The 13,093-nt window shown below is 40.4% G+C and overlaps 1 protein-coding gene across 1 annotated transcript in view; it reads right to left on the bottom strand.

Moving 5' to 3' along the window:
- Positions 1–13,093, bottom strand: part of ap3b1a (adaptor related protein complex 3 subunit beta 1a) — a 50,732-nt gene that overhangs the window by 12,366 nt on the left and 25,273 nt on the right. Inside the window, exons 20-23 of the mRNA XM_079658672.1 lie at positions 11,586–11,733; positions 9,620–9,668; positions 9,060–9,163; positions 2,048–2,276 (exon numbers count right to left, since the gene is read on the bottom strand). Of these exons, the coding sequence (XP_079514798.1) occupies positions 2,048–2,276; positions 9,060–9,163; positions 9,620–9,668; positions 11,586–11,733 (530 nt within the window). The remainder of the gene's footprint in view (positions 1–2,047; positions 2,277–9,059; positions 9,164–9,619; positions 9,669–11,585; positions 11,734–13,093) is intronic.

Here is a 13,093-nt window from a genome sequence, read left to right as displayed (position 1 = left end):
AGTTTCACAGGTATTCTCCTTAAACTCTAGGGAAGAAATAAATAAAGAACATTCCCCAAACAGTCATACTAATAATACTAATTATTTTAACCCTTTACTGACCTAAGTACTGTCTGACATTTGGGAATGTAGGGACAACCGTGCCACAAAGGAGATGAGAGAGGAGTGGCGAAGATAATCAGACGGGTTGAAAACTGTTAATATAGACTTTTCTTGACATTTTATCTCAAAGTAAAACATCAAATATGCACCAAAAAATGGCACGAATAAGTGATTTCACAGTTTTGTACCATCTTCAGCAGTTTCCCCTCCATTTAGCCAAATGAGTTGTTTCTTTAAAAACCGTTATGGTCTTCCTGTTATGTCACTTTGTTCCCAGATCCTAGCAATTACTTGTGTTGGTATAATGTTAGGAATAGGGAAGACAACACAGTGAAATAACGAAAATGACTAAGTGTTTTGTTTTGTTTTAATTTGGTGTGTTAACAATATTATAGGCAGAGGACATGTCGGAAACTAGGTGCTACTAATTAGTTAACAGGACAAATATTAAATGATTTAGGGACATACACTGGCCACAAACAGTGCTCAAAACACAAATAACATGTTCCTTTCAAATTGCTAACTTAAAAACCACTCACACGGAGATGAGCACCAATGGCAACGAATGCATTGCTGGACCAACACGCAACATTTCTAACAAAAATAATAAACCCTGTCATTTCTTATCCTGTAACAAACACACACAAAACAGCATTAAGCATTGTCCGTATTCATCCTCTGCAACTTCTCCAGAACAACTCGCCAGTAGCCGGGCTCAATCGATCCAAATTACCCACTGTTTGGCTGCTTGAGTTCCTTCAATGCCCAATCAATCGCCTGCAATTGACTGTTTTAACGTGCTCCACCGCACACCACCTCCGAGTGTTTGTGTGTGTGTGCATGAGAAAGAAAATCTTGAGGGAGCACTGTTCTCTCCATCTTATATTATACTGAGTGGAGCAATCATACAGCAGTGTGACAAGAAATATGGAGATGGTGCATGTTTGTTTGTTCTGATCGATACTAATGAACAGGGATTAGCTGGAGTAATATCGGCTGTTTTCAGGTTGGGAGTAATGGGACAGGGCTATTTGCTGAGCTGATAGCAAACAGGCTTTAAATGATCCTTTCAATCTGTCTGAGACAACAATCATAGTATAGGTGCAGCTGCAGAAATGTCAGAAGGCCATCATGAATGAAAAGGAGAGACCACACATTTGTAAATGTCCTATTAAATGTGGTTATTTACATAAAAGAGGGAAAATAAAAATATCAAATTAAATCTGCAAAACTGCTCCGGCTGGAGTTTGAGCTCCGTGTGTCACTTAATTATTGGCCAGTAGCCAAATAATACAAATGTATAATGTAAAAACTCTAAAGCCACATGCTGCACTTCACGTCCATATCTGCAAGGCTTGGGCAATTAGAAAACAAGATTGATCTAAAAGAATCTGACGAACCCTGGCGATGAACCTTTTAACAAAGTATTTGTACACAGATTTAATGTTTTAATACAACAGGTAAATGTGGATAATTCTCATTGTTATTTTTGAATTATTGCTCAGCTTTATATTCTAGCAAGCATTTGGTTGAAGTAATGTTGCAAGATATGATTATAGAAATCCGTCATCTCCATCACTCAGATTTATTTTATATACAAAAGAAAAATGACTATTTATAAGGATCTGGTTGGTGATATTCAAAACTTATGCTAATTGTTTTTAGCAGCAGATACATCCACACTTGCTTCTCAAATAAGGGAACGTCTATGTGAGATTGAAACGACAGTGTGTTCATGATATTAAAACCACTTATCTCCTAACGCAACATTAATGTGTTTATTTATAGTTTTTGGATAACAATGGAGCTCTAATGCACAAAGTAAGAAGACATATAAGGCTATTTAGACTTTAGTTACAAAGATCAATTTATAGATGGTAAAAATCAATTAGCATTATTGGATTTTCCTGGAGCACCTGGAGTATTTTACAGATGCGCTACTCACCGATGGTGTTGAAGCAGTGGATGTTCAGGCCCGCTGGGCTGCGCTCTCCTATGTGGATCTCCTCCAGGCTGTGGTCTGAGCTGTTGGTCAGTATGACCTGAACAGCCACCATACTGGGCTCGTACAAACAGGGCTGCCTGGGAAAATGGTACTTGGCTGACAGGCCTTTTCCAGTCATATGGTGAAGCAGCTCGTAGGTTTTCACAGGGCCGAAAGATGGAGTGGCGACCTAGAAGGATATATGAAAAAAGACATGAATAAACCTCAACAATGACTGACTTTAATGGTGATTTTATGTGGACAGCTACATCAAACTCCTTGATTATCAGAAGAATAAAGTCAAATATGAGCTGGATTAATCTAAGAACAACAGACTGAGAGCAGAAGGAATATGAGAGAACATTGCAAAGAAAAGAAGCTCTCCACATCAACACAATATGTGGGACGTCTTGTACATTACGGTGCAAATGCATCCACACAAGAGGACAGATTAATACAAGAATCTTCACTCTTTCTAGCCTAGATTCATGCAATTCACCGTGTCCAATCAGCAGGCAGAGTGCAGCACTTCTGAGTGGAGTGGGACCAAGGGTTGGCTGACAAGTCCCCACCAACCCTCCCTTCATTAACTCTGTAGGGTAAAGAGGAGCCCATTTAAGACATGTCCTCAATCAGCCCAGTTAGATGGAAATGGGCTGGGTGCTCTGTCAAACCAGGCTGAATAAAAACAACCTCTAATGAATAGAAACACAAGTGCCTGTATGGGCCAAACTTGCCGCTCGCAGGTCTTTTTAAAAAAGGAGCTTTTACCCTTTCAGAGGCAGGAAATTGAATTACCTTTGAGAGATGTGGAGAAGAAAGGAGACGGATTTAGTGGGTGGTGTTTTCATTCTCTTTCAAATTAACATTACTTGGAAGGAACATTGTTCACACTTTCAGTTTTTTCACTGGACTGTAACAAATGTCAGCTCTTGTCAGAAAGATTAGGTGGTCCGACCCACACAACGCGTCACACGCACTAAACATGTTGCTCTGTGAAACATAATAACATAATAAAAGTATGAGAGAGACGGCACTAATGAGTTCAAAACATCACAACGAACAAAGCCTTTTCACACCCTCTGAGACACTTAGCACCTGCAGAGGACGTATTCATACGCTGACATGGAGGCGTCTGCTGCAAATGAGAATAAGTTCAGTGACTAAAAAAATAGCTTTTTACCACTACACCTGAAAGCCATAACACATATTTAGTCACACTAGTGATAAGAAAAGGGAAAAAAATAAAAAAAATATCTTGAAGAATGATATGAAACACCAGTGGTATGAAACAGGTTCTGTAAATAACAAGCAATAATTATGCCAATTAATATGACTCGTATGATATGAAGAAGCACAGTGTTGAGTGCTGTCAGGGTACATCGTGTTATTGAAGCCGGAAACATTGGCAGCGTGTTCTGACTCGAGTGAGAGATGTATGAGGCGTCCTCCTCCGACTTGTCATGTGCCATGTGAGGATGAACAATCGCTTTGACATACAACAAGAGCAGCGGAGATGAGATTCAATGTGTTCACTTTACAAGCCATAAAACGCTCAGCTACTTTGCAATGCATCAGTGAGACCTCAAAAACAAACAGCTTTCAGAGGTCTCACTCTTTACTTAGAAATTGACCTACAAATAAGTCATAACGCATAAAAGAACCTCCGCTTTGTGAGGACGGGGAGTATCTGAATACTGACGTGATGCATGTGTGTGCCTATTTAGAAAAAACAGGTTACTACAGTGAAAGTATGACCAATACAGACGCAATCTGATTTCTCTGTATTTAATTGCATAAAAACACATCGATTGATATAAAAAGTCCATGAGTGGACAAAATAATAAGAACATATACAGAGACCAAAACTAATGTTCTAGTTTTCTGTTGGTGATGCTGTGATGACAGTAGTTTTTACTCTGAACCGTTTGTTATGCATGTTTTTGTATTTTTTATGTATGTAATAAGCGATACTCGCAGATAACTTAAGAATCTTCTTGACCAGGTCAAAATGCAATATATGTTTTAAAAGTGTTATTAAAAGAACAAAGACCGTGCGGGCTAAATTGGAAACTAAATGCATTTGTGACCCGTTTTCAAATATGTAAGTCAAGTTAGGGGAGAATAGGCCTGGGTATCGTATTGGCACCAGTAAAACACATTTTCACACTACAGTCTGCCCGCATCACATCAGACGGAGATTAAACTGTCCGATCCCACCACCATCTCTCAGTCCCCTTGACGGAGCAGCAGTGTCTCCGGTGACCAGACCAGTGAAAGAGGTCAAACAAACATTTGTTGCCGTGCCGTAACGTCGCTGCGCCCTCACAAGCGCCCGTCACGCCACCGCCAGCCCCGCTAATTTATTGGGCCACTTTTGGATGTGTCAGAGCAGTCGGTGTCGATAAAGCTGGCCATAATGTTGGCCACACCATCACAACAGAGATTTACCTCCCTGACAAACACATCCGGCTTCAAGGTCCTGTCTGTCGCCTCAACCGAGCAAGGAACAGAGACAGGACAGCGCTTCAAACTGCTTATTATCACCAATTTGACACAGCGGACAGTTAAAGCCTGACACTAGCGCCCCAGCAAGCGCCTTCACTCTTCCATCCATTGTTGTCCTGTAAGCCCATAACACCTCAAGTGTAAATAAGAGAAGAAGGGGGATGTAACCTTGACTTCTCTGTCAGGCCCCCCCTTTCTTTCTTTGGCACCCATTCTCCACCCTGGACAGGAAGGAGGGAGGTGACAATGAGCGAGGAAGTTGATTGAGAGGCTCTATTATGCATCAACTTAAAGGAAGCTCCCGTGATGGATGACACAGACACCAGTCACCTTCAGAGCCCGGACGCCATGCTCCCAGCATCCTCTATCGCAAATGACCTGAAAATCCAGCTGACATATTCAAAAAAAGGGCTAAACTGGAGCTGTGGTAGCCTGGTGCCGTGTGCATAAGAGGGCCAATTTAAAAAGAAAGTGGTGAGAGATGTATGGGCATATATTGAAAATCCATTTCTGTTTTTCAGAACCCGTCTGTCTCAAGCACCAGGGACAGGATTTCATTATGCTCTACAAGAGGTGTGAGGATTAAGGTAAGGGACACATGTTTGACTTTAGGCCCTAATTGTTCCCCTCAGTCAGGAGATGACAATTAATTGAGGGGGCGTCACAAGGACCTTGACTACAAATTGGATTAAATAAATGTTACTACAGCCATCTTAAACTACTTTAATGTAACAAGAAGTCTCTCCGGCGCATATAGACAGAGGTTACTTAATTTATGCCAATTTGTCAGTAAATTAGGTATTTTAAAATGATTAATTTTGAAATTTTCCATTAAAGAACATTAGCAATAATAGAGGATTGTTATTCAGAAAAAGCATTGTCCTTCATTTAGTTACTAACAGTTTCTTTGTCTTAGCATTATATTTAATAGAACAAAGGAACCCACTAATGACTTTTTCCATTATTGATTAATAAAAGGATTATCATGGTTTGTTATTTTAAAAAAACCTTCCCAATTATTGATTTTATACATGATGTTAAGAGATTCTTTAATATTGTTAGTTCACTTGTGAGAGTTTAATAAACATACGGTAAGTGCCAAAGAAATTGGGTAAAAACAAGGGTATACTTTTTTTATTCTCATTTTCTGCCACTTCATATTTATATACTACTCTTTTTTTTAAAGGAAAATATACTTATCTACTTTAAGTCTAATTTGGAGTTATTAAAGGTTAATAAAAAAACGATTTTCCTATGTGGAAGTTAGTTTGGTTGATGGATTTTGTAGAATGCATTTTTCAAATTGTTGTAATTCCTAGTGTTGCTTAATTTTTTGAATCTAAAAGTAACAACTTTTGATGCAGCACTTTATTTTTTATTGGGGTATTTATACTATAGTAATGTTCATTATGCTTTGGCACAGGGTCTGAATATTGCCTTCAACACAAATAAATAAGCGGCATAATTCCACAGCAATGTTGGCAGTGATATGGTATCATTTATGTTTATATTTTAAAATGAAGGTTAGTTACCTTAGTGGTTGTTGCAGCAAAAAAAACTAATTTTATAAACAGGATTCTTAGGGACGGCCATCATTTCCTCTTTCAGTTCAGAACTAACAGGAGAGACAAAATGCCTTAACACAGACACACAAAAACTAGTCCTCACAGAGTTGCTAAAACAAAGTAATAAGAAAACAAATGCTGCTACAGCTGCATTAAAACACAAACATTTCCCAAACCGTCCAGTCACTGCGCGGGCACCTGCAGCAGCTGTGTGGGCATTTATTTCTCTTTAAAAGGCAATCTCCGCAGTTTGAGTGGCAGCGGGAGGGTTGGAGGGCAGGGGCTGCTATATTCGTGGCGCTTGGGGTCCTTCTGCTGATTCATAATTAGACGTGAACCCAGAGCGCCCACTACGGGGGAGGTCAGAGGGGTGAGGGGGGAGGAGGGGGAGGAGAGGGGGGTGAGCTGGCGGCCGCCTGATGGACACCAAATGAACAAATTATGATGGCCCCCTCTGGGCGTGATGGGGTCAAACGGCGTGCGCCCAGCCGCTGACAGTTCAATTTCCCCCCAACGCAGCCCCATTCGCTGCCTGCTAATTATGAATGAAAAGTTATCAGCCTCAGCCGCCCCGCCGCACACACGGACAGCGGTCGGAAGAGGTTTCGGGTGGGGGGGATTTAAGAGGCATTTGTGAGAGATCCTAATGTCAAAATGTTATTAGAGAGAACGGTAGCATGCAGAAACTGGGGAGAGGAGGAGGAGGCAGGAGAGGAGGTGGGTCAGAGACAGTGACCAGGGTTAATCTAAATGCCTTTGATAACCATGCAGTAATTCTCTAAAAGGGCCCGAGCGCTCAGCTGAGACAGACTCGCTGCCTCTGTGGGCAGATTGCTGAGGAATAGAAATGACACTGGGGCCAGTGTGTGTGTGTGTGTGTGTGTGTGTGTGTGTGTGTGTGTGTGTGTGTGTGTGTGTGTGTGTGTGTGTGTGTGTGTGTGTGTGTGTGTGTGTGTGTGTGTGTGGATATGTAATCGTGTGCATGCGTGGGGAGGGGCGAGTGCGAATAAAGGTGAGGTTATTTACCCTTGTCTATGAATCCCGATGCCCATCATGTATTTATGCATAGAATTGACTCTAAATCAGATGTTGATGTGCAAAAAGTTGCCTGTTCTAATCTGCATTTCTATTCTCTATTACTCCATGGACTTCACCTGAGGAGGAGGAGAGAGCGACTAACAAGACTGCATAAACGCTGGCCTGAGAGCAGCTGTCAATCATACTGACTGACAGGCGCACAGGACTGACGGGTGGACAGAATATAGAGTAAAGCTGAGCACACAACCGGAGTCAGTGTAGAGGCCGTTCAGACTGCTTGTGAAAAGACATTTGTTTAGAAAATGTTAGTTAACAAAGACTTAGATAAATCAGTCACTTTCAACATGATGAATTGAAGTTTCCCATTGTGTATTTAACAATTAATGAGACAATAAATTAAATTTTTCATCACATTAAGATTGCCTGAAAGTCTTTAACTTCAAGGGAGTTTGTCTTAATATATTATTACGATCAAACAGGCTTCCTGATTCCACATTCTTCAGGTCTTAATTGGCTGTAACTTTAAATGTACCGTGTATTAGTGAGAGTTGTATTGATCTTCTCATGTAACTGAGAAAAGCAAAGAAGCAAATGTACGTGGTACAAAGTTAGTTTGAAACTGAAATTTATGTCAGAAGGAATCAGCTGTTAAATAATATTATATTCATGTCATAATATACAGTAAGACTAAATATGGTTTTAGATTTGGGATATTATATGGCAAATGTGTCTTTTCCTGGTTTTCAAGGCATTACAGTTAAGTGATGAGATTTCTGAATTTCTTACCAGACTGTTCAAGCTTTTCTATTACTTGCCTTCACCTACCTTATTATATTACTGATGAATATCACACACAAAAAGGAAAGGCTTTCACAAACATACTGCACACTACACTATTGTCAAAATATCGATAGCACGGTAATTGTTTATTTATTTTTTGATATATATTCATATTTATTGCCTCCATCATGGCCATAGGAAATTGTTGATAACTGATTACATGATCGATCAAAGAAATGTAAAAATATGAATTTTTAATCATGAATGAATCACAAATTGTCGTGTCTTGAAGCCCACCTTCATCATCATGAGTAATCTATCATCATCATGAGTAATCTATCAAAATTCAAGACAAATGTCACACACCTGTGTGAATGCTGAACGTATTAAAACCATTTTAGCACCATCAGTGTTCTGTTGTTAAATCTTCAAACAGCAGAGTTAGCACAGACCTGGCTGTGAGACACACAATAGAAACAGCGACCGCAGGCAGGAAGAATGGTCTGGACATATTCCTCCCAGGGGGGGGGGGGGGGGGGGGGGGGAGACAAGATACAAAATAAACAGACGTGCAGAGTCCCTCACACACTGAGGAGAGAAAGGAGCCGTCACACTAGGAAAGGTCAACCATCAGATATACACAACGCCGAGACACAAGGGACGCAACATCTGACAGAGAGAGATGGAAGGTGACAGAGAGGAGGAGAGAGATAAGGGGGGGAGAAATACAGCGGGTGGACTTATAGATGAGACGCAGAAATAGGGTTCAAGGGTGTGGACGAGCAAAAGACGGCGAGGGTGAGAAAGACAGACTATAAGAGATACAGGAAACAGGAAGAGCAGTTGTGCCGCGCTGACTGGCTATAAATATTAGGAGGCAGAAAAGGTCAATAGTCGGCGTCTGGAGCAGAAATGTTGCACAGGGGAGAGAGAGGCTCATTTCAGCATCTCATACGCTGCTGCGCTGCTATATCAGTGTCACACAGAAAGGAACAGATGACTCTGAACGCACGGTGATGGAGGGGATGTCACCCTGTGTGTTTTCTAATACAGACACACACACAAAGTATACCACCACTAACCTGCATGGTGGAGGAGATGTTGGAGAGAGAAAGGCCCTCAAGGTCCGAGAGCAGGCTGGAGGAGATGGCCGAAGACTTTGGTGCATTTGTGGGAGCAGGAGAAACTAAAAGGAGCCAAAGATAACAGACATGTTAGGCATGTTAAATCCAACAATGAATAGAGTGCAACTTGCTTTAATGTGTATCAAAGGTTATGTTTGATAGTGTCACAGAGAGACATCCAAAGACATTACAACTACTGTAAAACGTATTTGATAAAAAAATAGATTTATATACCAAGGTGTACTGTTGTTACTATTGTGGCCTCAGAAAATACATCTATTTCAGCACATCATTTCTCCAAAATCACCTATTTGTGTTTGGTCTGTTGAAAAAGGGTTTAATGTGAGAACAGGCTATAAAACAAAAACAAGCTGAACAGCAAAGCAGGGTCTGTGACCATAAGTACATTTTAAGGCCCAGGCATTTGATACTGTGTATATAAAAAGTAAAAAAAAAAAAAGAAGCTTAGATTACAAACAAACATGTCGTGATTTACAGCGGTTTAAAGATAAACTCACAATCAACTAGATCCAGTAAGGAGACTTCCACCTTGGACTTCACTTCCGCCTGAAAAACACAGGAACGTGATGATGAGTTACATATAGCAAGGAAATTACAGAAAGAAATTACACCTAAAAATAAAAGTACGGAAAATGTGTTATGTGTTATTCAGCAGCCAGAGTGGCTCAATTCTTCTGGCAGTGTCTCTCGTTCACTCTAACAACTGATCCTCTGCACTTATATAAAACACATCTGTCGAGACGAAAGTCAATATTGAAAGAAAAATAATAATATCTGAGAAAAACGGACTGATAAATAATTATTTGTATGTATTTTTGTTTAGGTTATTATTGTTCAATACCAAGGGGGTATTCGTTTTATTTTGAATAGCGTAGTCTTCTTTTCTTAACGATGAGCGAGCTGTTATTACAAAATATGAACGCCGCTTCTGGTAACACGGCAACAAAAGGGGCAGGAATTGTGATGGCCGGTCTTTTGTTCCCAAAGCCACGGAGGGAGAAGTTGGCAACAGTGTGTGTGAGGCTCCAGAGACGCCGTTGGTATGTTTCTGCGTTGTTAAATGTATTTTGCGTACTTGTTCTGTTGCCTTATTGTGTGAGAGTGCTGTTACGCAATCGACGGCTTTTACGCAGCGTGGTTTGGGTGCGCTCTGTTTTGTTTGGTGTATATTTTTAGACAGTGCAGATGATGTTCTGTGAGGTTTTCCGGGTTGCTTGGTTTCAAGTAGAGAAAGAGACTTTCTAATTAATTAATTTAAGTTAATGATGTTTTGTAGAATAACTCACAATTTATCATTTGAATTATAATATCATGTGACTGCATTTTTATTATTATTATTAGAAATAATGCAATGAGGCATACAAAATGTTTGTGATTTGGTTTGCATGTGAACTAACATTTGTTTGTCCTCTGTGTTTGAAGGTTTTCAACCTGATGAGATTCTGACCAAAAGTGTCATATAAATAACTGATGAGCAGAAAATAAAGACAAAAAGAAAGAATCTGAGTTGTCCAAGCCTCCTCTGTTGGCCTCCAGCCTCTCAAGTTTGGGCATAGCACTGAAAACAGGCCAAAAGCCAGAAGAACTTGACAACATCAGAAATCTTTAATGACCTCTCATGCACAGTGTCGTGTCCCAAACTATAGCGGCTTGTCAGGTGTTGACTTGTGGGAATTCCAACCAAGGGATGTAGCTGGCAACAGAACAGGGCTAATACAAAAACGAACATACAAACACTTTTATCAACCTTTCTACACACCCTCCTAACCAACCAGGGGTCCAATCTTGTCACCAAAATAACCAAAAGACTTCACTCTGCATACTCTAGGCTGAGCAGACAGGAAGGAGAATAAAAAACAGTGGAGGGAGTGAGGAATTAAAACAAACAATAAAGTTAGAAGCCGTGTCTTATCAGATGGTCTCTTATTGACGCTTGGTGGCAGTAATGGGGAGGGAAATGTTGTTGGTAAATGAGAGGGAGAAAGAGAGAGGTTTTTAGAAAGAGAGGGGGAGAAAGATGCATAATTCATAGGCTGAGTCCAAATGACAAAATATATGAAATGAGAATTTCATAGTGAAGGAAAGGAAAGGGACGGGTGAGAAATAATGAGTATTATAGGTAAGAAAAAGATGGGAAGTGGACAAATAAATTAGGTGTAGAGACTAAATAAACCTGATACCACAGGAGAAAAATTAGCACCCTGTAGTATACTGTATATTGTGATTTGACGTTTTCGCCACATGCGAAATATACCAGGTTTTTTTATACAGTAGAATAGAAAAATATCAAAGCAGTTCAGAAAAATATTATTCGTATATTTTTGGGACATCTGGATGTTTGTGGCTAACTCTAGTCTGCACATTGCCGTCCATTAGGAAAGGATTCTTCTGATCTCCTCTGTAAAACCATTTGTTTATCTTATATCAAAATTAAATCAATTTCTCGGGGCTGAATCAAGTCACCTTAGGTTTGGACTTAACGTCTTTCTTCTTCTTCTGTGGTGTAGCGGGGGGGTCTGAGTCCTCGGAGTCTGTCTCTGATCCGGAGGAGCTTTCAGCTGACGAGCTGCTGGCCTGAGCTATAGGACCATTTCCATTTTCATCTGAGTCACTGAAACACACATAAGAACAGAAAATATGTATTTATGCGAATTCAAGGACTGCGCATCTACTTAGTATTTACATAAAACTCATACAGGTTCCATTGATACAGTTTGAACAAATTGTCTAGAAGCCATTAGGCAAACAAACTTTTATTTTATTTATTCTCCATCCAAACTAAAAGCTTGAGCGTGGCGCGGTCAGAACAACAACGATCAATTTGTTTTTGTTTGTGAAGCTAATTCAATGTTGCATTCACTCAAAAATATTTTTTCCATCTTCCTCCTCTCTCTTTCACTTGCTCTGTCCCTCTTCAATTTGTCCCGATAATGAGTGTTTACTCCGCCTGCCTGGGATTTTCAGCCGTTAAATTAATGAGGGGAATTGTGACGGTAACTGGCTTTTTAACTTGGGCGATGATGAAAAGCCAGTATTAATTTGGCCTACAGATTTCATTTGTTGCGAACAGGAAAAAGTGATATAAATCACTGTGGGCCTGATTAGGCCCTGCCTGAAATGACTGGGCCATAATGAGGGCATTATGCTGTGTTTGTTGTGGAAGCACTGGGGTGAGCTGCTCTAATTACTGTGTGTATGTGTGTGTGTGCGTGTTTGTGTGTGTTTGAGCACTGGGGTGAGTTTCTCTAATTATACTCTCTAATGGAGAGAACAGGGTCAGCCGGCGGCCTGTCACACAGCAGATTCAGGTACAATGTGTGTGACTGTGTGTGTCCGTGAGCAAATGAAGTAGAAGTGCATAAGAAACTAAATGTGCCAGTGTGTAAGAGAGTGTACGTGAGCATATTCAGTAGTAATGACTCAAATCTCATTCATTGGCAACACCAGGCTGCTAAATGACCAATCAAAAGTCATTATCCATTAGCCATGTAAATGTGGGTTACGCTACTGGAGGAAAATTCTCCTTGATTAGCTTGTTAATGGAAGTCACACTAACGATATTCTAGCAGCTCTGCCAGCCTGGTGTGTGTGAATGCGCGCGTGTGTGTGTGTGTGTGTGTGTGTGTGTGTGTGTGTGTGTGTGTGTGTGTGTGTGTGTGTGTGTGTGTGTGTGTGTGTGTGTGTGTGTGTGTGTGTGTGTGTGTGTGTGTGTGTGTGTGTGTGTGTGTGTGTGTGTGTGTGCGTTACAGAGAAGGTGTATGTACAGTACAATAGGTGTGTAATGGCTCATTGACTATACTGTAATCTCCTTTCAGAAAGATGGTAAGATTTGTTGTCCTTTGAATTGAATTACATTTGGTGAACTTTTTGACTGAACATAAGTGCTCCTGCTAAAATCTTGTTTGTTAAAAAGGACATACAAATACAATTAAAACTTTTTAGTGAAACTGTTGTTGATTGTGGTTGTATAC

Source organism: Notothenia rossii (assembly GCF_949606895.1).
Source record: "Notothenia rossii genome assembly, chromosome: 11".
NCBI lineage: Eukaryota > Metazoa > Chordata > Actinopteri > Perciformes > Nototheniidae > Notothenia > Notothenia rossii.
The sequence above is the reverse complement of the archived record's forward strand: the minus strand, read 5'-3'. Positions and strand labels throughout refer to the sequence as shown.